General features: G+C 40.0%; 1 protein-coding gene across 1 annotated transcript in view; it reads left to right on the top strand.

Moving 5' to 3' along the window:
- Positions 1–24,933, top strand: part of PCSK2 (proprotein convertase subtilisin/kexin type 2) — a 98,801-nt gene that overhangs the window by 5,685 nt on the left and 68,183 nt on the right. Inside the window, exon 2 of the mRNA XM_041404409.1 lies at positions 12,610–12,714. Coding sequence (XP_041260343.1) covers positions 12,610–12,714 — 105 coding nt within the window. The remainder of the gene's footprint in view (positions 1–12,609; positions 12,715–24,933) is intronic.

Raw genomic sequence — 24,933 nt, 5'->3', positions numbered from 1 at the left:
CAAAGTAGTTGCCAAAACATAGGTAGAGTTTACCTGGTAGATAGTTTCCACGTGTAAGTTCTGAGAAATGTCCATGCTCACAGAATATTCTGTGAGCTGGAAATCAAGCCAAATTGTTAAAATGAATGATAAATTATGCCAGTTCTTATTAAAATATTATAGCTGGGAAACCCTTCTGTGCAGTTCCAGTCCACAGAATGGGTGAAGTTTCTGTGCGAGCGGTAGTAGCAAATTCAGTGTTGTTAATAGATGTAAAATTTACCTTTGTCCTGCAATGTTATTCCAATCATCAGAAACCCTGTTCTTCTTTTTTTTTTTTTTTCCAACTTTTTCAGATAATTAAATGGGTCAGGTCTCTACAGGATGCTGCTGCACGGTGGCTATAAATATTGCAGTGAGCAGCTCAACCCTTCCATCCACCTATAGCCTCTGGTGGGAGGAAGCTGAACTACTCAAGCATTTGTCAAAGTCTGGTGTGTTGCTCTTGTAAATCAAGGCAAACTCTGCATTTAACTCTCATAAGTTCATTGAAAAGGCAAACCCTGTGCTACTGAAATGGAGATTTAATTTCAGCTCAGCAGGCTCAGGCCATGTTTTGTGACAGAAAGCAGCGTCCCAGAGAGAGCTGAATTCGGTGTGTACTGTGTGAAGTTCTGAGTGGCCATGCCACACAGTTTATCATGCAGTGTGAAATACACTTTGGTCATAGATTTGTGACAGTAGCTCAGCAGTGTAACTCAGCTGTGCTGGTTGTGTTCAGCAAGTAGCAGGAGCTTGGACTTAAAAAAGAAATGATGAGCTTGGCCACTCTCTCTGTTTATACACTGTGATTATAAATAAATAAGTTGGGTAGTAATAGCTCTTTCACAAGGAGTGTACTGGGACATTGTCCTTTATTGCCTACCTTCTCAAACAAGACTTCTGTGGAAATGTTATATTCTTAGCTACTTTGTCCATAAAAAGCAAATGGTAATGATAGTGACCTCAGTGTTTACATCAAACCAATTGGCACATGTATCCCAGATACTCATGACTGAACTAGATTATTTGCTTCCAGATGAATAAGATGAATATGCCAGAGCAGTTTTCTCCAAAGAATCAATCTGTGAATACCTGAAACCCAGCAAATATATATTTAAATATTATTAAGTAGACAATTTTAGTTTCAGATAATTGTTGGATACAAAACTAGAGCCAAAGAGGTAAATCTCTTCCTTGTATGGGTAGTAAAAGAGATGGAATAGAGCCTTCCCTTTCCTGATGACAAAGGATCCTTCTTTCTACCTACTCATTTTTTATGAAAAGCCAGTGAAACGGAGGAGTGTGATGCTGAAATCTGCTCTGTGGGTGAGTACTGTCTCTGTCACCTACTGTGCAACACCAAGGGCAGCAAAAGCTTCTTTTTAAGGCTTTTAGCTGCAGCCAAATATGGTGAATTAGCTATAAGCATGACTGTTGAATTCCCATCAATCCCATGGGGACTTTCTGCTTCCCCGTATTGATTAATTTTAGAACAGTGTTTCAGCTGAACTTAGCTGTTTAGAAGTTACTTAGAGCCAGTTGTAAAGTGGAACTGTCAGTTCAGAATTTGAATGAAGTATCAAAAATCAGATCTGGAACACATTTGGAAGAACTGGCTGCTAACATTGATGGAATGATGGTTGTGGATTACAACATCATTATCTTGACAGCATTTCCATCTTTTAATTTTTATATTGCCATTTAAACCCCCAAACTTCACAGGCAAATGTACTTTTCATCTCTTAACTGTAAAACCATTCAATTTCTCCTACAATTAAGATACAGTTCAGAATAGAACCATGTCAGAAAAGCAAGTGGATATTTTTCTTTCTTTTGATGAAGATTAAAACATTCAGTGTGATTCTGTAAAATCCCTTTTCCCCCCTTCTAACTGAACACATATTATTCACATTAAATATATTATACCTTGCTAGAGAAACCCATTTTTCAGGCTCTAAAGGCTGAAACGCTGAGTGATTAATTAAAATTTTCCTTTGCTACATTTTCCTTGCTTGACTGATGTCATAGGAGCAAGATAACATATAAGCACATGCTGGACTGAAAACAATTTCTGCCAGCAATAGACTTCCATCATTTATTAATTGGCAGTAAAAGTCTTATTTATCAGATGTCTGAAAGGTCAGTGAGCAAGGCCCTGGGAGGAAGGGTGAGAGGTGGTGTTGGGTGTTGCTGTTTCCTTTCCTTCCTCATCATTATTGCTAGGTTTAAGTCATGCTTTTTCTTCTGTCTACCACAGAGCTCTTGACCCCACTCAGAGCAGCTGCTCCTTGTTGTAAAGTGATCATTATGCTTTTTTGTCAAGAGTCAACAGGAGCTCTCTCCAGGTTGTGGTGGCATGAGTAAAGGTTTTGCCTCTGACCTGATCTTGTGGTAGTGAGGATAGTGTCTGTGACTTCCTCCTAGCAGAACCAAGAAACTTTACAAAAATAAGGAAAACAGCAGTGTTCCAAAATGTTTTCTTTTCCTTGGCTCTGCTGAAAATGTTTTTCTTGAGGCTTCCTTCCCCTGCTTTTCTCGATCATACTACCTTATGTTAAAAAAAAAAAAAAAAAAAAAAAAAAGAGAAACAGTGTGACCCTCCTGTCCTTTAATGTCACAGTTTTGTTTCTAATTGTTACCCATGGGCTTCTCTCCCATAAAGCACATATTTTTCTGAAGGAACTGACTGCTTCTCTGGCAACTGGAAGATTTTTCAGTGTGATGTAATAACAGAAACCTCTCTGTGAAGCATTTTCTGTTTATCAGCTCTTGCTTAGCAGCCTAGCATTAAACAGACACAGAGTAAAAAGGAGAGAGTAAAGGTTTTGAATTGCAAGAGAGGTCAGATCTTCTTAAAGTGTCAGTAAGAGCTAGCATCTTTGCAATAGAGTAATTCACATCTTCTGTGCCTTCTTGAGTAACTCTTGTCAGTAACCAACTAATTTTGCTCTGAGTTGCTCTTATCACTCTGCTTCACTCAGGCTTGAGTTCCTGACTGCTTTTAGATGCTGTATGAGCTAAGTAAGCACTTGCACACATGTTTATGTAGCCACTTTGTTACATGAATGTAGACTTAAAAATAATGCCCAAGTGTCTTACTGAGGATCATGATCTCTGTGTTTAGCAGCGTGTTGCCGTTCTTCATTGGTGAGGTTTAAGTACTGGTGTTTTGTGTCTGGGGCACGCTGTATCTGAATGTTGTTTTTTAAACAGCAAACTTTAGCTCATGGCTTTTATCTCTGTATTTCTGAAGCTGATGTGGCACTAGGCTCCTGTGTGACAGTACTAGTCAACCTGTTTGGTTGCATGCTTGAAAGGAGAGATAGGCTGTAAATCAGGAGTGAGGCAAAGTGGCCTTTTACAAGCAGTGCTAATTGCTGTCAGCAATATTGATCTATCTCAGAAGCGTACCATGGCCGTTTAAATTTGCAGACTGAGTCAATTTCTCTAAGGAAGATATTCTGATAGAAAGAAGAGATTTCCATCTTCTATTTCTTAAATATATTACAACATTTAACAAATATTGTTAAGGAAGTACCTGATTTCTCAGATATATTACATGTGTAGATATACCCATTAATATATGTTTGCAGTGGCACTTGGCATTTTACAGTTAAGAGTTTCATATCACAGCCTATAATACTGTGCAAACATTTATTAAGTGAATCCTATCAATAAATAAAATAACTAAACTAGTGCTTGTAGGAGTATGCCATTTTACACGGGAGGCAACTGCAACAAGAATGTTACAGCTTTAATTGCCCAAGATTCTCCTAACGAAGAAGATGCTGAAACTCATGTCTTTGCAAATTTAGTTCTGGCTCTGTCCTAAAGCAGAGTTGCTACCATGTTAAGCAAGGGCAGAGAGGGAAATAGCAAAGGAAATGGTCATGGGTTGAATGATCTTGGAGAGAAGGTCGTTTGAAGTGTGAAAACTTGTACAGAGTATTAACAACTTGAGAGATGCTTTGAAAACACAGCAGAACATCAAAAAAGTGACAGGATACCCTGAGGAGCTCCATGGTTCCAAGCAGGAGACAGGTACTTATAGCCAAAATTTTATCACCTTTGTTAATAAAACATAGAACTGGCAAAGCCACTTCTGATTACCATCCTTTTTCCTCCTTTTATTAGTGCAGGACTGACTGCCTCAGACTAAATGAGTTATGGTTAATTAGCTGGGTCAAGTATTGACTAATTGTCTCTAAAGAATGTCCGGAGTCTGATTTCTGTTTGTCTTCTTTTCTCATTTTTGTTTGCTTAGGTTTGGGTGTGTGTGTGTTTGTTTATTCTATTTTGTTCTTTTGTTATTATTTTGTTTTTATTGGGTGGAGATGTTTTTGTTTTGTTTTAATAGAATGGTAAAATTCTCCCCATTTGTGTAAAAAATAATTTTGTGTAACACATACCTGCTTTAAGAAAATTTAATTGATTCACCTTCTCATGAAATCATATTTACTTAATTATTCTAAATGATGTGTGTGTTTATCTGTTGTTTGTGTAGTTGTAATCGAGTTGTGTAGCTGAATGATTGGAGAGGTTGTCTCCTTTTCCCAGTGGTAGTTTGTTGCTGCTAAAAATGGCAACACACTTGGTAGATGCTCCCAGTGAGCATTTTTTGGTGCTGAACTCCAGATTTTTTTTCTGGTTCCCAGGGCTTGACTGGCGTGCTCTTCTTGCACACACACCCACAGCCAACCCATTTATGTAAGAGGACATAATGATGATTGCTCAGCCTTTACTTCAACCTGTCAGCCAAACAATAATAATCACCTACTCCAGGTAATGGCAGTCTGGATTAAGCCAGACAGTGCAATTTGAGCTCTAGTGTATAAGCAACATTCTCCTTGAAATCTGGGAAGTATCCTGCTTTCCACAGGGCATGTGGTAGAATTGATAATGGTGTTTACAGTTACTGGGGAGTAACAGATAAAACTCTCTAAACTGCACAGATCAATTCCCATAAACTAGAATAACAAATTTTAAAGTGTCAAATGACTTCTCCAATTCACTGATAAAACTATCAGCAAATCCAGAGTATTGTCACTGATGACTTGGATGACTTTATGTGCTTGCAGGATGGAGCTCTCCAGTGGCAAACCTAACAGTGACACAGGTACAGTAAAACCTTACACCTGTGTGATTCATTCAATTGCAGATCAAATTCCAACTATCACAAGCTTGTAACCAAGCCAATGGAGCAGTGTTTTGTAAATGCTTGGAAGCACTGGGTGGGGTAATCTAACAACAAAACTGATGAGAAAATGACAGTAGCCATTTAACATCAGAGAAACTTCAGAGTGAAAGAGCTCCTGGGGCTCAGCCCTAACATGGCCACCTCAGAAAAGTGAGATGAATCGTGCTTGGAAAGGGCCTCTTTTGCCATGAATTGTGCAGGGCATTCAGATGAATTCCACATGGACAGCTTGGACGTGTAAGTGTAATCACAGTCCACAAGTGGTTAAGTTTAATTTACCTCCAGGTTTTTATTAAACACCTCACGTCCAGCTGTTGAGGAGACTCTTTAACCTTGTTCTTGCTGCATGCAAGAGGGACTAGGCAAAAGGCTTTGTTTTATCCTGTTGGATAAAATAAAATCCTAAGGCATATATTTTACAAATTCTTTGGACATCTCTTTTGGCTTTACCTGTTTTTCAAGGAGAAGATATTTTGCTGTGGAGGTGAGGAAACCTTTGAGAAACCATGGGAAATGACCTCTGCTGGCTTGAGATGTAATAGAACTTTTTAAACAGGATTTCTGTGTTCTTACAGGATAACCACTCTTCTAAATAACAGTAACAGGTGGCCTTGTTATCATGTGTGTTACAATATTTCCATTGACTTTTGTATCTCTCTACTTAGTCTTGGTCCCTTAATCTCACCCCCAGTTGCTGATTCCTTTAAGAGATGGTTGGATATTTATATGAAACAGCTGAAAGCACATGAAAATGTCTAAGACAGGCATTTATGAATTAATTTGTAAGAGAAATTTTCACTTTGTGTTACTGAATTGATTTCACAAGGACGATCTGATGATATTTTCAGACGAAATGTACCTTTTGGGAGTGTTGAATCTATGGCTATAACCCCTCCACCTGCCAGATTTGCCAAGGGAAGCAGATTAGACTTTAGTGGAGGCAGCTGGCTCGGACACAGGTACAGGGAGAACTGATCCAGAAGACTGAATCACAGCACTCAGACCTGGGCCTGACTGTGCCAGTCCTTGGGGCTGTTTGGAGCTTGTGCAGAACCCTGGCTCCACCTGAGATCCTTATTTTGAGCCCTCAGCATAATTATAGCACACAAATGAGCAAGTGGAAATCCTTGCCTGGGGCCCTGGGGACGCAGTGACTGGATTTCCTGCTGGGTGATCTCTGGTGCAGCTTTAGTCCTCTGTGCTATTTCACATTTCTCTGCCAGTGTTTGAATTAATCCTTCAGTGTTCGTGCTTTGTTCTGTGTCATTTCGGTGCCTGAGGCTGCTGGTGTTTCTGGCTGGCTCTTCTCTTACATGGCCCTTATCCCTAAAGTGAGTGAGTGGTTTTGACTTCAGGCTTAGCTCCCATCTAAAGGTGTATTTAAAGGTAAAATGATTTCTAATGCTAATTGGGGTGGGGGAAAATTAGAGCAAGAGAGTTTAAAAATTAATATTGAATATTTATAAGCATCCTCAGTGCATTTGGTGAAACTGGGATAAAAAGGTTTCTAATTTCTGCTGTGAGGTACTTTGTTGTGCTTCACTTGCAATGGTAACTGAATGTGTGAGGCCTGTGGGGCCTGCAAATGTATTTGCCTTTTCATCAAATACATTTATTTGTACTGGGTTTAGGTCATATTTTCTGCCGGTGTAATTACTGAGCAGTAATGGGATGAAAGGGCTCATCTGTGCCAATTTATGGTTCCTTTCAAAGTCAGGAGTGATGCTTGGGCAGTGCTTGGACTCTGTGGGGAGACATGTTTTATGTTATACTTCTTTAAAAAAAGGAAAAAATTAAATTATTATTTGGGGGATTTTTTCCTTTGGCACCAGTGTTTGTTTGAACTCTCACATCCATGGCCACATATTCATACTAAGGCAGGCAAGGAGCTCTGGGGAGGGTCTTTGTCAGCCTGGCTGAATGAGTGCTTTCTGTGAATCCCATTCACTGACAGATCCATTTATGCTGATTTTGGTGGCCAGAGGAGGTGGTAACTTGCTATAAATTGACCTTCTTGTATTTATCAATGATTTTGCTCAAAAGAAAGTTGTTGCAGACTGTTGTTCCCATTAGTGACTTAACAAAAGGTTAAAGTAAACTGGTTTTAGAATGTTACAGTATTGGGGAGAAATAGTTGGAAATGATGCACATAAGTCAGCAGAGTGCTGTAGGGATTCTGCATTATCTGAAACAGTGTGAAAGGCAGCATGGGAAGGCTGAGCAGAGATAGTTCCCATTAAAACAAGAGGGGACAATCCAGGTTGTTCTTAAGCTTTTTGTGGGCACCATAATGTATGTAGAGCTCTGTAGTGAGCCAGTAAAATGCAATGTTAAAGACAAGGAGCCAGTAAAATTTTATAGTAAAGATAAGCCTTGGAACCAATGTTCATCTTTATTTTTGTTGTATTCTATATTACCTCTTAAAACTAGTGACAGACTGTGAATGCTGGACCTCTCCCAGGGAGCCAGATAAAGTATTGATGCCACTGGCAGCTTAATTCAATTTGGGAATTTTCTTAAAAATTTATTGCTGCTTCATAATACCTTTGCTAGATGGGCTTTTCTGGTCAGGAGATGCTTATGCTTGTTTTCTGTGTTAGCTCTGTCCAAGGTGGTCTCACTTACTGCAGTTTTAGAATGAGAAACAGTACCTGATTTTAGTCTTTCTGTGGCTTTTCTTTAAACTTCCTCACTGCTTTGCAGCTTATATTGATTTCCTTTGCTTTGTGACAGGCAAAACTGCAACTGGTGTCACTGTGCATATTGTTCAAGGCAAGACCAAGAAAGAAGAGCAGTTTGATTTTCTCTGTCAAGATGGGATGGGAGCCATCAGCTCTGGGGAGCTATCTCTGTGTGCTGCCCCATCCTAGATCAGGTGTCTCTGAGGAACAGGCTTTACTTGATACCTGATTTTTCCTTCTCAGAGCAGTTGAGGGCTCAGCCGTGGACTAAGTTTTTCTCCCTTTTAGTACCAGGGAATGGCACCTCTCAGGAGCAATGCTTGGGCCTGGCAGGGGAGAATTGTAGCTGTGTGTTTACAGCCCTTCTTCCCTGCAGTGGCATCCAGGGCAGCCCAGAGTCACTCCCTTTTCTTTCTGGGGAAGGACTGTAAGGAGGAAAGTGCAGAAAGGTTGAGAACCATGAATTTAACTTTACTCATTTTTATTTCAGCAATAATTACACCTCAACCTCTGTGGGTCAGCAGTAGCCTGAGAACAGCTAAGATACCTCAGACATATTGGTGCTAAAACTGTGGACAAAATGAAACATTTCCTGCTTCTTTCTATACCAAATGCTGCATCTTCGCCATTTTCATAGAATCACAGATTGTTAAGGTTGGAAAAGACCCTAAGATCATCAAGTCTGTTTTGCTTTCATTTAAGCCTCTTCCACTGAAAGAGTTTTCCTTTGCTGCATTTAGTTGATCACTGAATTTTTAAAAGTTATTTTCTTGTCCACATCCTTCAGAAAGAGGGTTAAACGGATTTCATTTTTGCTTCAGAAAGTGTTTATTAATAACCACAAGGAGATTGCAAATATGAAGAAAAGAAGGAGACAGGTGGATATAAAATATTTTGCTCTACATGCTGTTTTTTATGTTTGTGATTCTGGTTTTGCTTATATGTATTTTCCACCAGTACATTTATACAACTATTGCAAGTAATGAAGTGCTTGTAATTCCTGAGATTCTGGCAGTCGTGCCTTGTAATGGACAATATTTATACATCAAGGCAATAACTAGGCCTATTTCTAATTCTAAGTAATCTTCCTCACTTGAATGTTAAAGTGCTTTCCAGTAATTAGTTATCTTACTTAATTGCTTTTTTTTTTTTTTTTTTTTGAGGAAGCTTTGCTTTTGTCTTACAAAAAGAACCTGAGTCACCAGGCTGAGTGCATTACTGCTCCATGGTACATGCTGAGCCTGCTGCTGCCAGAATAGGAATTTTACTCCGTAACAATTCCAGCTTTACAGCTACAGCATTACAGAGCAGATACTACTGATGGCACTTAGAAGTCTTTATGTACAGGAGATCTGTTTTCATTTCATTTCATTATTTGCACTGTTCATTTCACTATTTGCTCTTTTGCTGTAGCTCCAAATCAAAAGACACTTCCTGGAGTAGCTGGTAGTGGGAATGTAAATCCTCCTGTGAGCTACCTGTGTCCTCCATTTGGTTGGGACCAATAAGTTACTGATCTGGCAGCAGGAGTCCCTCAGAATTGAAAGTTTCAGTCATTTCTTGTGGTATTCACACATCTCAGTGCAAAACACTCTTCAAAGCTTGGCATTTTGGGCCCTTTCCCTGGTGTCTGATTTCTCCCAGATGTATGGTCATTGATTTCAAGGATTTACTGTAGGGTTTAGATTCTTCCTGAAAATTGCTTGGTTTCTGCTATTAATTATTCACAATCCACAGTGCTGGATCACATAATCTTTCAGGTATTGCCTCACTGAGCTGCCTTCCTAGGTGTCTCCCTCTGGGTTTAATTGATCTGGTGTGAAAAACCATGTGAACCGTAAAATATCAGAGTTCCTCAAAGATTACTGGGATAACTGTGAAAAGAGTGGAATAATCTTAGTCAATCTTATGACTTTATCCATAAATCTGGTCCTTTTTGTACTAATTGTAATTGCTTATCGTCAAACTTGAATTCACCAGCTTTAAAAGTTTACTATATGCAATATTGCTTCATGCTAAAAGGTATTAGAAACTAACCTTATATGGAAAATAAACAGCAAATATATGTTATTATATATTTCCAGATATCTTCAAAATTGCTTAGACTAATCTTTAATAGAAGAACATGAAGATCAATATTTGACTGGATTTGATTTTAATGGTTGACACTGAAATAGAAGGAAGAAAAGTAGCCTGATTTCGTAAAGAGAATTAGGAGGCTAATTGGGCCACAGACAGCAAAGGATGGTAATGGATAGCACACCAGGATGGATTTCAAGCTGTAACTAATCTGCCTGTTTAGATTTTTTTTCCCCTGCATGTTTTTGAGGCATAATGTATTAAGTGTGGGGGAAGGGCCTTTTCCTGGAGAGCCAGATCTATTACCAAACTCTGGATTATGTAAATACCTGATAACCTAGTTGGTAAAGATGTCAGATACAAGTTTAAATGTAAATCTGCTTTTTAAAACAATTACCTAAACCCAGACAGAATTTGAACTTTCAGAGCTCTGACTCTGAAGATACATACAAAGTGAGGAGACTTTGGTGGCCTTCACTGTGAGCTTTCATAATCTTTTTTCTCCTTCTGCCTCAGCTGTTGTATTTTTCACAGGTGTGTGGAGCTGAAGCTAAATATTCTGATTATTCACCCAGAAAAGCTTTCCAGTCAGCCATGCAGATCAGCTTCAGGGAACCATAATGATTTTGATGAACCTTTTAGAAACACTTTAAAAGAGGTCTTTTTTTCAGAACAGAATGCTTTGTTTTTTGTTCAAAGTTACTTCATGCTTATATATCATACAGAATGAAATTTTAACATGAAAATTAAATGCTTTCATTTCATTGATAATAAATGTTTCAATTAACATAAAGAAGTACTTTGTACAAAAAGAAAACCCAAACTTGCATACTCATTTTTGGAATGACTGGATTTTAAACTTTCAGAATTCACTATCTTCTATTTCCACACTGCTTTCCATGTATAAACTATGTTTGTGGAAGTGTACCAGATATACTGATAGACTGACTGAAACAGGAGGTAATTTCATAGAAGGTAATTTATATTTATGCACTGTATATATGTGTATACAAGAACAGAAGCTGTTTTATGGCAGCATGATGCTGCTACCTGTATTCAGCCCAGGTTCTCTCAACATTTTTTCCATCTAGACATCAGCCGTGGTATTTCAGTAAAGAACTTTGAACTCCTGCTAAGGTGTTTATGTTATCATGAAGTACAGATAATAAAAAGGAGAGGAACAGGCTGTCATAGCTGTTCTAGAATATCTCTTTTAAATAGGTATTTTACATGCAGGGTAGTCAAACCTTTGAAGTTGAAGTATTCATAGCATTAATGTGTAACTTCTCAACCATTTTTTTCAACTTTTACAAGGACTAACTTAGTTTAAAAATGTGCAGTTAGTTGCTTAGATTTAAATGTTCAACTGGAATGTCCCTATTAAGTTCAAATGGGGAAAGAACTGATCATTTGAGATTCAAGTGGAGCTTCCTAATTAAGTGCTGGAAGTGGGATGATGTTCTCCTAACACTGTCTTTTAGCCTTCGAAAAGCTAAATGTCTATGAGCCTTCCAGTTGCTCTCTGACAGTCCTGAGGAGAGAAATGCATTTAATAATGGGAAGCCCCTCAGAGGTGTTTGCTTGCTCCTTAAATGTCTTGGACGTTCAAGGTGCAGAACACTGTTCCCACCTGAACACTGAGCTGTCTGTTTCTTTAATATGTTTTGTACGTTCCATTTCGGGGTGCTCAGAAGAAACTCCAAGTATTGTATTTTTCTGAAAGTGGAAATCTCTTTGCTTTCTGCCTTCCATCTTATGGTGTCAGTTTGGGTATGTTACAACAGCTCAGCAAAGCATTTATGTAAGGCTCTCGTGGTGAGAGATGCTCTCTGGAGTTTCAAATCTTTCGTAATTAATTTTGTTCTTTTATTTTGGCTTTTCAGGAAATAGGAAATACTTCCTCTTGTGATTTGGGGTACTGTCCTGGTTTAGGGCAAGTTTGGGAGATAACTCTTAAAGGGGCTTCTCTACAAAAGCAGAGTTAATTGCTCTTCCCCTTCCAACCGGTTCGGGAGAAAATATCTCCTTGGAGAAAAAGTGGAAAGAAACTTGTTTATTAAACAATAGAACCTAAACAATATTAAACAATAAAACTTCTCACTGCTCTAAAAATTCCCCAAACTCAGAACAGTCCCCTCCCCGGGTTGCAGCTCGTCTCACTTAGTTTCTGATCAGTTTCTCTGGTGCTGGAAATGCCGTGGCCCAGGCTCGGCCAAGGGGCCTCAGGTGGAGCTGCTGGTGCTCTTCTCGGTGTTCAGTCCAGAGCAGGCTTGAACAGATCTAAGAAAAAGGAAAAAAAATCACAGTTCAGGGAACTTCTTTGCTTCAGCTAGCTAAAACTGTCAGAAATATTGGCATTGTTGACCTTAAATCTAAGGTGGAAAGAGTACCAAGTGCATCCAAGTGAAGTTATGCACTGTAAAACTGTATCGAACAACTTCAATGCTGCTGGATGCCCTTCTCAAAAATAACTTAAAAGTGGCATTCTCAGGAGTGATTTGGGCTCTTTGGTATAACTCTTCACAAGTCTTGTTGTAGATTCCTAAATCCCTTCACAGGTAGAAGTTTTCTTGTCATCCTTATTAACAGCCAATAACTCCATTATTTTTTTTCTCCTCTCTTCTTCCTCAGCTCCCTTTTTTAGAATCTGGATACTTTTTTTATCACAATGGTCTTGCTAAAGCCAGGAGAAGACGCAGCCTTCAACACAAGCTTCGTCTGGAAAAGGACTCCAGGGTAAGTGTTTCATCATTATGTGCACTGTCATGTTTTCTTTGTGGCACAGACCATTTTTTATGCAATCAGGTGATGATCAAATCTGTGGATATGATTATGGGGTTTTTTCCCCAGTGCTTGTTTCAAGCTTGGTGGCTTCTGTATGCACACACTTCCAAAATAGTCTCAGCATTTATTTTTACTTTACCGTTAGAAGTAGACATACATTCTCTGAGATGTGTCCTCTCTCCAGTAAGACTCAGTGATGCCATAGTCTCCAGGACATCTCTGTGCACTCTGTAATGTGGGGAGAAGCCATCTGAGGTACATCTCCTGGCTGTCCCCTCCATGAATCCTGCTACCCATGGGTTATTCAGCTCTGAATACCTTGTGGTGTGAATGGTGGCACTTTCTCAGCAACCAGCATAGATTCCTTCCTTCTCAGGAACAGTATAAACACCAGTTACTAGGAGAGTGTAAGCTGTCAAACTTGAGTAGTTCTTTTAGAGGCTCTTGATTGCAGTCTACAAATGCTGTGCTCAGTTTTCAGAGTATAAACCTCCCAGACAGGAGAAAAAGGCCCCTTTTGTGGAAAGCTATGAGCTGGCACTGACAAATTCTTTTTCCTTATATGCAGAGTTTTTGCACCAGTTTAATACTGGGCTGAAGTTGGACCAGGTAGCACAAAAATTATATTTACTGCCCAAAGAAAGTAGGTCAGCCTAAGGAATGATATCATGACAGCAAATAGATTATTTTTTAATCCTTCATTAAGATTTCAGTTCACTGCGCTGTGAAGAGGGGGAAACAATTTTATTCCAGACAGAATGTGATTGCCAGATTTGTGTTATTGGAACACCTGTGACAATGAAACACTTGAGTAGGAAGAAGAGGAAAATAGATTAAATAAGACCATAATTGTTGTTGTGACACCAGAGCAAGCAAGGTCTGATGAATTCCCAGATTAATTTTCCTGCTTCTGCAGAAATTTCAAGTGATTCCAGGCCCAGGTCCAGCTAGGGTGCCCATAGCTGGTCACTTCTGTAGTTGAGAGCCATGTGAGGGAACCACACAGGTTCCAGATGCTGCCTGCCCCATTGCTCTGTCCCAAGATGCTGATAGTTGGGTGCTCTGGGGTCTCTTCCTGGTCCTCTTCTCCATGGAGAAACCAGATACAGGTGAGGGGTTATGAGGCAGAGACATGTTCAACCTGCCTTGAACAGAAATTCACAGGCTTCCATTATTTTGTTTACTAAGCAGGGGTCAGAAAGGAAATCACTGTGGAAAATCTACAATTAGTGGATACTAAAGCAAATGTCCTGAGATATTTCCTGTCTCTGAACCACCCAATCTTGTAAAGTCATTTATGAAAAAATACATGAGAAAATTTAAGAGAAAAAACACACAATTAAGTCAGAACATTTAAAAGTGGTGTCTGGGTACATTCACTGTGCAGAGTCATTCCATATGCTCTTTGGAAATAAAGATTTCTGTAAGTCTCTGAAAATTTTACAAATACCTGTGATATTTGTATGAAACCACCAATTCTCACTGCAGCCTAACATTACAAATCTGAGCACTCCTGTACTAATTCCAGACTGGCTCTTGCATTGATTCCTCTAGACTAAGTGTCTGCACTGCTATTAAGAGCAGCTTAAGTGAATCTACCTTCTCGTTCAGAGATGGTCTTTTTTGGAGTCATCTGATGCTTGCAGTTTCCGTACTCACAGTGGGCTTCTGTCACTTGCAGTGAAATCTCATTTTTTCTGATAATCTCCACCTCATTGTGCTCCTGCCTACCAGTGGCTCCCTCCTTTGATTTCAGGGAAGCTGTGTTTAAATAACTGACACTATCTCCCATGTGAGGAAAAGGATGCGCCTGGGTGAATTCTGACTTCGTGGTTTGCACTGGAAAATGGAAGGGGGATGAAGCAACGTCTCATCTCCATGTGTAACATGACATTTTCTCATCTAGCCTGTCCTGTTGAATAGTCCTTGAGCTCTTATGATACCATATAGGTCAGTTGCTTTATGTAATACAGTTTGAGAGCAATTAAAATAATTAGTCTTATCTCCCTTCTTCTTTTCTATGTGAAGCCATAAAAATTCCTGTCAAATTTGTGTATAAATGGAAACATGAGTTGTGTTGACAGTACTTAATTTCAAACTCTAAAAGTAATTTCTAAATGTAATGGCAGCTTTCTAGACCATTTACGATCAATTTTACTTAGCAACAAATGTCAGCACTGTCATGGTTAATATGTTAGTGTGTGAAGCCAAGAATAAAATGTTCTTGTTTTCAGGCTAGTCAGGAAGAAAATTTCCACCACAAGGCTATAAAAATCTCTCAGGATCCGTTACAGTAAATGCTGCTGCAAAAAGTTGCTTGGCCCTACCCAAATGTGAGAAAGTGGGCAGCACTTATTCTGTATACTTTTCACTTTTAAGGAGGTTACAATGCCCAGCTAATTTTAGTTACTAGCTGGAAAACAGCACAGATGTTCACTCAATTAATTAATGTTTTTTAATCAAGGAAATCCCTTGAGGATCCATGTCAGCTTTTCAGTAGTCTAAGACAGATATCACAGCACTATGCAAACAGGTTACTGCATCATTTCCATGATCTGCATGTCTTCTAAAATGCTCCAAAATGCTTTGTTGTGTAAAATTTACTCTATGTTTGAACCAAAATAATTTGGAGCTATGCTAAAAACATTACAGCAATTATGTGATAACATCACTGCAGTCAAGGGAGTGGGAATGGAATGTTAATAAATTTCTAGAAATCCAGCAAGAACTAATCTTTGTTTTGAAGAACCATCTCAAATACAATGGTTTTGACATTATTTAATGGATTCATATTGCTGAAGCCTGGAGCAGTCCTGGCAGTGGATGAAGGTACATTTAGCATTGTCACATAGTGTGTTGTCCTATTGTACTGTTCAAGAAGAAAGTGCAGGTGCATGAGGCACCGTGGCTTTTGATGTCGCTACTGTTCTGTCAGGGATCCTTGCTGTCAAGGTGGCAAATTCCATAGTGAACTAAACTGCTTCAAATGGAGGCTGTTTTGTTATTTACATTACATTATCTGAGGTATGGAGAACCTTGCAGGAGAGGTTTGCTTTGACTCTTGTGCATCAGTTACAAATTTCTGTGGTTTCCAGGTGCACTTCTATTTTGTTATTTTAGCTTATATACCTTTGGTGCCAAATGAATTGCAGGGAGGGGAGGGATTCCCTCTACCATTTTTACATTTTTAAACTGGAGTTCTAAATGAGCTAAGACATAGCAGCAGCTACTCCAGCATTCTCCATGTGAAATTGCATTTTTGTGTGCCTTTATCTGTTTATTCCTTTAGCAGAAACCTTTTCGTCTCAGACCAAAAGGTCAGCCATTAGGCTTTTCTGATCTTGTAAGACTTCATGGAAGGGACTGCTGTACTTTTCCCTGGAGCTGCAGACAGGAAAGTAGCCCTTGCCATGACCCATGGATGCAGACAGCCTGGAGGAGGTGGCAGCAAGGATACGGCCCCTGGGTGGAATAAAGCTCTGAGGAGCCAGAATAATATGGGACCAGGCATCAGTGTGAATGTGAAGAGAGAATAAGTGGGACAGGCTGGAACAAAAGCCCAGAGTCAGGGAGAAAGTTGAGTGATCTGGGAGTGGAGGAGTCCATGAGCTGAGTGGGACATTGAGGAGCATGTTCTGGTTGGAGAGACTGGAAACAAGGTACCCACACTGACATCAATCTGTACTTCCTAAGTGTGGGTCACAACACAGCCTCAGAGCAAGGGCACCTTTAGAGAGTCTTCCCTGTGAATAAGGGGGGATAACAGCTTCTGTAAGAGCAAACTTTGCTCTTAATAGTGAGGGCCTGTGGTATGTTTTATCAATGTGATTGCCCTGGAAAGGTGAGTCAGAGATACAAAGATACTTCATAGTGCCTTGTTTGTTAGTGCAGTAGAGGCAGGATGGGAAATGGGAGTCCTCCCTGCTCCACCACAGCTAAAGGAAAACAAAACCATGGGATTTGCTTCTGTAGTGGGCTGGTGCTGGCTGGGTGCCAGGTGCATGCCAATTCACTCTGTTACTCCCCTTCCCAGCAGGACAGGGAATAGAAAATATAATGAAGGGTTCATGTGTTGAGATATGGACTGAGAGAGATCACTCATCAAACATCATGGGCAATACAGGCTAGAGATATGAATTGAATTTATTACTCTAACCAAATCAGAGTAGGATTATGAACCCTTAAGAACACCTTCCCCCCACCCCTCCCTCCTTTCCAGCTCTGCCTCCTACTCCAGCAGTGCAAGGAGACAGGGAATGGGGTTATGATCCATCACCTGGTTTCTTTGGTTGCTCAGGGAGGAGTTGTTTCCCTACACCGCTGTGGGGGCTCTCACACAGGAGACAGTTCTCCACAAACTTCCAGCCTGAGTCCATCTCATGCACAGCTGCTGCTGTGCAGTACTCCACCCCTGCAGCCCCACTGCTACCAAAACCAGGCTGTTCAAACCCAGTACAGTTTCACTGTCATTTTCAAAGCTGACTTACCTTCTAGTCTCCTATATTATAAATACAACTGTGGTCTCAGTTGTATTATTATGTAAACGTTTTAAAAAGTGGCCACATAAATAAAAGGAAAGGAAAAATTCATGGTGATTTTGTTACCTTTTTGATCAATACTTCTGTACTTTTGTTTTTGGTGGTTATTTTCTGTTAGTAAATATTCTTCCACTGAAGGAGAAGGGTTGAAACATAATTTTTTCTCTCAAAGATTATTTTGGTTTTTTCCAAGTTTTAGATAAAACCATTTTCCTCCCACACAGTCTCTTTTGTCAGACAGCTGCCAAGATTAATCCTGCTCAGGGAAGAAGCTGTAATATACAGAGAAGAGCTGAGTCCCATTACTGATATCTCTATGCTAGTGGATCTGTGTTGCTATTGGGAGAATAAATATGTATGTATGGAGGGAGGAAAGGTTAAATGAACATCTTCCACTGCAAGTGAGTTTGGCACTTAGGTGATGATTTCTTTGGAAAGAAACATCCCAGCGATGGCAGTTGTTACATTTCAGAAAGGGATTAGAAAGGGAGACTTGGCTGTGCTGATCCAGGAATCTGAGGAGGGTGGATGCAGAGCTTCTTTCAGGAGTAGTTAACCAGGTGCCCATGGTTAGCAGTACTCCCAAACTGCTTGTTTCATAGGACAAAGAGAAGAGGGTTGTAAATGCAGAGGATTTATGCTTTTAGTTGAACAAATAAAAATCTTTCATCACCTTTCTCGCCTGAGATCCTTTATGTGCCCCCTTAATGTGACTGGCTTATTGTTGTCTTGCACTGGGTTTGGTATTTTGCACTGAGTATTATGTTTGTATCACATGATTTGTTCTGTTTTTCCCCTCTCCCCCAAAGCCCCTGTGGTGGTGGTGGTCTCTCCCCAGGTTACTCTTCCTCTTGCCCCTGCCATCACTTGTGTCCCGTTGGCTGTGGCTCCTCTCCTCTGCCCCCCTTCCCCTGGGTTTAAAACCTGCCACCATCACACAGTGGAACTCTTTTCACCTCTCCTGGAGCCCCTAGAGGAATTCCATAATGGTGGGATGGTTGTCCCAAGGAGAAAGAGCCCCCCTCTATTTTACTTGTGTCCTTGTGAGGTTGAGAGGGGCCAGGGGTCCAGAGCCAACCGGATCAGACCCCAAAGGCTCCGGGATCAGTCTCACAGCTTATTTGTGAGGGACCCTTGCAACCTGTGAATGCACAACTGCCCTCTATCTCCCCGCCAGGCAGGGGCTGTCCAGTGCTGCCAGAGCTTAATATTTTATCCATGTTTCCCCTTTAACAGGGAGAAAGAGGGATGGGTGGCAGCTTGGGAAGCAGCAGCACAGCAGCCCTTAGCAATGGCAGCACAATGTAAGTCAATCATCAGGGCCTTTTCCAGCACATTAGTGACAGGTTTGAGTTGGGCTAAAGGTGGAGCTTTTTGTCTTGCTCCCTTAGGTGTCAGCACAGATCTTCCCCTTTGCAGCAATTAAAATCTTCCTGATAAAATCAGGAAAACCGAGTTTTCCTCAGTTCTCTGTAGTTCTCCAGCCAGTGTGGAGTGCAGTGCTCTGGGGATACAAGCACTAGGAGCCATTGGAGCTTTCCCTTGTTCAGACCTTTGTATTTGCTGTGGAGGTGTAACTTGTTTCTCCAGCTTTCCGTTACTGGAGGCAAATAACATTCTGTCCCTCCAGCAAAGCAGTAAGAGCAATTAACAATTCGGGGTTTTTTAAATGGCAATTTTTGGCATTTTTCTTCCTGCTTCATGCCCCATCATCACATCTTGATTTCTCAGATTACTGACCAGATTCCCTGGTAAAAAAAAAATAAGAGATTGGAAGGTATCCCAAGATGCTTCCTCCATCTGAGAAGAAGGCTGGTTTGCTCCTGAAAGCAAAGGGGCAGCAGGAGAAGAAAGGGCCATCACTTGACCAGTTCCCTGTCGTAATCCTGCTGTTGATATTGTGGGTGGAGGGAAAAAACTGCACTGTTTGTGTAGTTCACCACAGCAGTGATCCTAGATTCATATAAATTTTTTAACTTCTGTGGAGCTAAACATGACATAAATTAATGTAATGCCCAAGACTTGCTATCCCCTCTCAAATCTTAGATGGAGGTTTTAGGTTCACCATCCAGTTCTCTGCCGTGCAGGGAGGGTGGTGTGTGTTACGACAGAGAGATGGCAGAATGGCAGGACAAAAAGCCCTTCATGTTTTTGTCTCTTTTATGTAAATACATGCTGCAGATGGTAGAGGCTGACAGACTTCCCAGTAAAATCTATTTAGCATTTTGCTCTGATATCTGTTGTCATAGGGCTGGCATTCTGGTAGGATTATGTTCGGGAGAAGTTTGGAGCTGCCATAATTTTATGAGACTACAGGGCAGCATTACACCTGCATCAGTGTTATCTTTTTGATATGAAATGGAACATTAGGTAGTAAAAGCTCTGCTTAAGTATCTGTAATAAATATTGAACAGCCAAGGAAAACTCATGGGAGGAAATGTCTTCTTTCCAATGCTGAAAAAAACCCCAAACTACCCTCAAACCTACACACTATTCATTGAGGCTGTGCTGCACACAAGTACTGAAGAAAGTTTTGTCTCAGCCATGCTGATGAAATGAAGCATGTTATGCAGAAAACAGGCAGTGACTTCCATGAATGGATCCCTGGGTTATCATTTCTGATATAAGTTGTCTTATGCTTTATCCAGTGTGTTTGAGGAAGGGTTTCCAAGAGTATGTACCTGTTCAGAGGGTGCCTCTTCTGGTACTGTTACCTTTTTCAGGTTGATAACCATCTTGTACTGTATTTATTTTGCTTTCCCACACAGCTCAGGGCTGTTTTCAAAGATTCTGTGTTTCTGATTAATAATGAAGCCAGCTGGCCAGCATTGTAAGAAAAAAAGACAATTCTTTTGAGGGAACTTGAGTCACCTGTATGTCATCTGGTAATTGATCTTGTGTCTTATTGCTGAGAAAATTTAATGCTTAAATGGGCATGTTTCTTTTATGATAATTGGACCCTCTGCACATGTTGATGGGTGGTTATGGAATTATTGAAATATATGGGTTTATTACCTAAGAACACAAGAAGGAAGAAGCAGCAGAGATTACAGCACAGTGTTAAAAAAATCAAAAACCCAAACAACTCAGACACAGAGTCAGTTTTTGAGAAGGTGGCATTCAACCTGCTCTTCAGACATGGAAAGAAAAAGGGTCATACAGGCAGCAGGGCACAGATAAGTAATTGCAGGAAATATGCTGCATATGGTGCATGAACGGTGTCATTCCAAACAAGAAATCATCAGGGCTGCAAAGAGGAGATTGAAGTGTCTGTGAAGTGAGGAAAAAGGTTTTCCCACTACTCTGCCCTTCTTGCAATGCTTGTATAAGTAAGGGGGTACTCCTCTGCCTGCAGAATGCAGGGGATAAGCTAGTCTTTAGGTCATTAAATTGCTTCTGTGATAGTGTCAAAAGAAATGTATCAGAAATTCAGTGAGGCGTCAAGTTTGGTTTGTGACTGTACTAGGTACATAGCATGGTTGTTGTCACTGCAGACAGTGATTGCTGAAATCCCTGTGATTGCCTGTTGAAAATTGAAGCTTAGGGAGTCCTATTTTTGTTATCCCTGGCCTTTGTAGACTCTCTTCCTGCCCAGCAAGGGTTGCTGGATTTAACTGCTCATGGAAAGCCCTGTCCAGCTCTGTTTTGTGTAGTTGACCAGTGGGCATTCCAGCTGTAAACACCTAGCTGCTCTTTAATTCAGATATCATGATTATTATATGATCAGTTTCTGTCTTCAGAAAAAGGACTCTCTGATAATAAAAAATTATGAGGCCTAGAGTTATTCAGATACTTAAGCTATCACTTAGAATGATAGGGAAGTCCACTGCAGTGTGAGGGTGTTGAGCATGTGCTGAAGAATTTCACAGTTTCTAAGTTTAAATTCCTCAGATTTTGTGTGGCATCGCTGCCTCATCTTTGGACTGCATATGTATATTTTATTTGTGATGTGCAATACAATTATAAAGTGAAATATCGCGACACCATTGAGTATGGAATATTTCAAACAGTTTGCTACTGGAGAAAATTATGTCCAGCACAATGTAAAAACTAATCTTAACTGATCTGTATTTGTAACTAGAAAGACAGAGAAAAGAGCCCAATTGATCAACATCAACATTAAAGAATGTTGAAAATCTTTTCTGTCTGTGTTCTATGAAAAAGCACCATTAGCTGCACACAATAAAGTAACAGACTATCAAAATTACATCAAACTCAAACATAGAGTGTCTTTTATGAAAATACTCTATAACTGAGATTACAGGGTAAGCTAGAAGTGTTTCTATTAAAGAAAATATAAATGAATGTACTCTAGGGTAATAGACTGGTGGGCAAAGGCAGCACTGTGCAGATTAATGTAGAATTTTCCAAAAATAAAATCAGTGATGTACTGTAGTCTTGGTGCCACCAGGATCTGGGGAGTCTGGGTAGTTGGTGGCTTTAAGACAAGGTTAGACAGTGACCATGGCTGAGCTGGATGTGGCTAATTTCTCTTTGTGGCTCTGGGATGGTTCAAGTGACCCCTTGAAGCTGCTTCGTGTCATGTATTGCATCATTTTCGTATTGCTGAACAAGGTACTTGGGGTGAGGCAATAGAAGGAGCTTTATTTCTCAAAACTGCTTGTAACCATGAGGAAGTTCAGTACTTTTACAAAAACCTGTTGTGATAGCTGGCTACATCCAGCTTCTCTTCTGCTGCCTGTAATTTGCTGAATTTGCATTAGTCAGGTTTCTGCTTTATTGTTGATGTCTTGTCTCCTGACTGCAGTGTTGCTCCTCTGTCTCCCTCTGCCTTTTCCTGTTTCCCTCTTGTTTCCTGCCTGATGCAGAATCTCTGTTTTGTAGAGCAGGCCTTGCTTTTGTTATTTGTCTGTGCAGTTTCCAGCCTAGGATCTTCAGAGAGGTGTGTTAAATATTACAAGCAGTGGCAGTGGCGAGGCTGTATGATTTAAGGTCTTTTTAGTAGGATGTAGAGAAGAATGGACACACTGAGCCAGTGGCTTTGCATTAAATGGAACCCACTGTGATGCAGAATTTTGCTTTGGTTTAGGACAAGTTTGGTTTGGTTTTGAAAAAGAAATGCAGTGCATTGATATGCTGAGCTAGCAGTCACTGAAGGTTGTGAGTATCCCAGCATTCGCTGGATCCAGGAATCCATAGGCATACTGTTGGTGCTTGACGAGTGCAAAATATGTGGGGGTTCAAAAATTACCAGGTTACCAACATTAGAGCTGTGATAGAATTCAGACTGCCGTGTGCAACTCTGTCTTCAAGGTTGGCTTCACTTCCAGTTTAGGAAGTGTGTCTATTCAGCTGTACTTCCTTTTCTCCTGTCCAAGTAAATTGTATGCTAAGAAATCTTCCTCAGGAACAATGCAACCAGACATTTTGGGCTCTGTTTTCTTTTGGGCATATCTCTAAACCTAATAAAAAATGCAGAGGCTGAAAAACTGCCTTTCAAAAGATTTTAAATACATTAACATACAACTTGGGAAGATTATAGAATTAGTAAAATATTGTATCTGTTAGTATATGGTACCCAGACTGTGAGGTGATAGGTACAGAATGAAGCAAAATTGTAAGTTTATTTCTACTCTTAATTGATGTCAGAAAATCAATGTTAAAATCAAATACTAAAACAGTTGATGGGGTTTCTTTTGTGTACACTTATATGACCAGAAGCATTTAATATATATGACAGTAAATAAAATGTGGTGCAACTGAGGGTGTGCAGTTAAATCAATAATAACATAAGACTAGAATATTTTTTGGTGTAGTTTTTTGGGGTATCTAAGCATGGTGTACCAGGGCTTGTGTCACAGGGCTGTGACTTTGAAAACCCCACCCCCTTTCTCCTAAGAGACTTAAGTCAAAAGAATCTCTTCAATGGCATATGGTACTGTATCACACAATAAATGTATTATGTAGTGCTTCCACTCATGCCATTTAACCTACTTTACTGTTTGTATGCATAACATGCTCTATGAATACAAAAAGGGGTTTTACAAAGGTCACTGAAAGTTGATTGCAGTATTTGGAGATACAATGGAAATAAATGAAAGGTTTAGATGTAAATTATTTTAGTAGTAGTTTGCTGCAGTAGTTATTTGATGCTGCGTTGAACTACTGCTTTTTCAGCCAATAAAAGCTCAAAATAGCCAATAATAATTAAAATGCTAATATGTATGTCATGGGTTGGTGAAGTTGAATAAATGCTTCTTGGCCTTGGGAACTTCCATACTGAGGGAGAGAAAAACAAAACACCATGGAAAGACTAAGAAATATTAAACATCTCTATGGTACATATTTTCCCTAATTATCTGTAAAGTATCAATTCCCTACCATTATAAATGGACTCTGTTAAATATTGCAATTTTGCTTATAAGGAGTGATATCTGAGTGACTACATTTCTGTGAAGATACAGCTTTGTGTTTTACATTGCAAGCTTCCTACTCTCTTGAGTGCTGAAAAGAAGTACACCCTTATTATAGGTACAGATTTAGTATGTCATCAGTGTAAATTGTCTGTCTTCATGGTCTTTATCTTACTTGATTCTGAGCGTTATACTTCCATACAGAGGAACATGTGGTAAGGGATCCATGAGCTTTGCAGACATAAAGTCTTCACAGCAGAGCCAGAATTGCCAGATCTAATTATTATTGTTATGCTTCTGGTCTCACAGCAATGTCACTGAGCTGATTACTGCCAGGCTCTAGGTTATGTAACACTGCAGTGCTACGGTCAGCATTAACACCTGGTTCACTTCTTCCTTGCCAGCTCTTCACACCCCTATTCCTTTTCTTTGAAGGAGGTACAGATAACGTTAGATGTGTCTGCATCAAGAACCTGAAAAATAAAATAAGCCACCGGGGTGAGGAGATGCCCTGTGTTTTGTCTTGGAGTCTGAGGCTGAGGGATTGATTACATTTGTTCCTATCTAACTTGGCTTTGTCATCCAGCAAATATGATAAACTCAGTGCAGAGCCCATCGTCTGTGTTTGGCTGTTGCTTCCCTGGCGCTCAGCCAGCCTTGCCCTGCAGAGCTTTTGGATTGCTTTCGTCCTCCCTGCAGTTCTACCAAAGTCAGGGCTATTATATCTGGAGGCATTTTCTCCCAGCAAAACAAGGACTTTGAGGAGCTGTTGGCTGTAGCTACTTCATGCTTTGGAAAAACCACTGTGTAGTCAGTGACTCCACAGTGACTTAAAAAAATGAGATACTTCCTATAAACCTTGTAAGCACCATTTTAGCTGCTCTTTTTTTCCAACTCAAAACAAGCTGAACTTGTGTTGTAAAACCTTCACTTATCTCCTGGACCTGCTCTCTTGGGCCAGCAAGTATCACTGGTAGAATTTGGACAAAAATGCTGGATATCTTAGACCAGGATATACTAATATAATTATGCAGTGCTTGCTCTATTTTCACTTCTCAACTGGAATGCTCTCTGGGAAGACATTAATTGGAATATGTTTTATTTCTTTGGAACATGAGCTTTTCTTGGAATAATTCCCTTGATTGCTATTGGACTGTTTATTTTCTGAAAACAGAAAGGGAAATATCCATGTTAAACTTATTTCCCTGTTTCCAGCTCTAGCCATGTACACATCTCACCGTTTTCAAGGGCCTTTCCCC

This window comes from Onychostruthus taczanowskii, unplaced genomic scaffold (assembly GCF_017590055.1).
Source record: "Onychostruthus taczanowskii isolate IOZ18803 unplaced genomic scaffold, ASM1759005v1 scaffold21, whole genome shotgun sequence".
Taxonomy (NCBI): Eukaryota; Metazoa; Chordata; class Aves; order Passeriformes; family Passeridae; genus Onychostruthus; species Onychostruthus taczanowskii.
The sequence above is the reverse complement of the archived record's forward strand: the minus strand, read 5'-3'. Positions and strand labels throughout refer to the sequence as shown.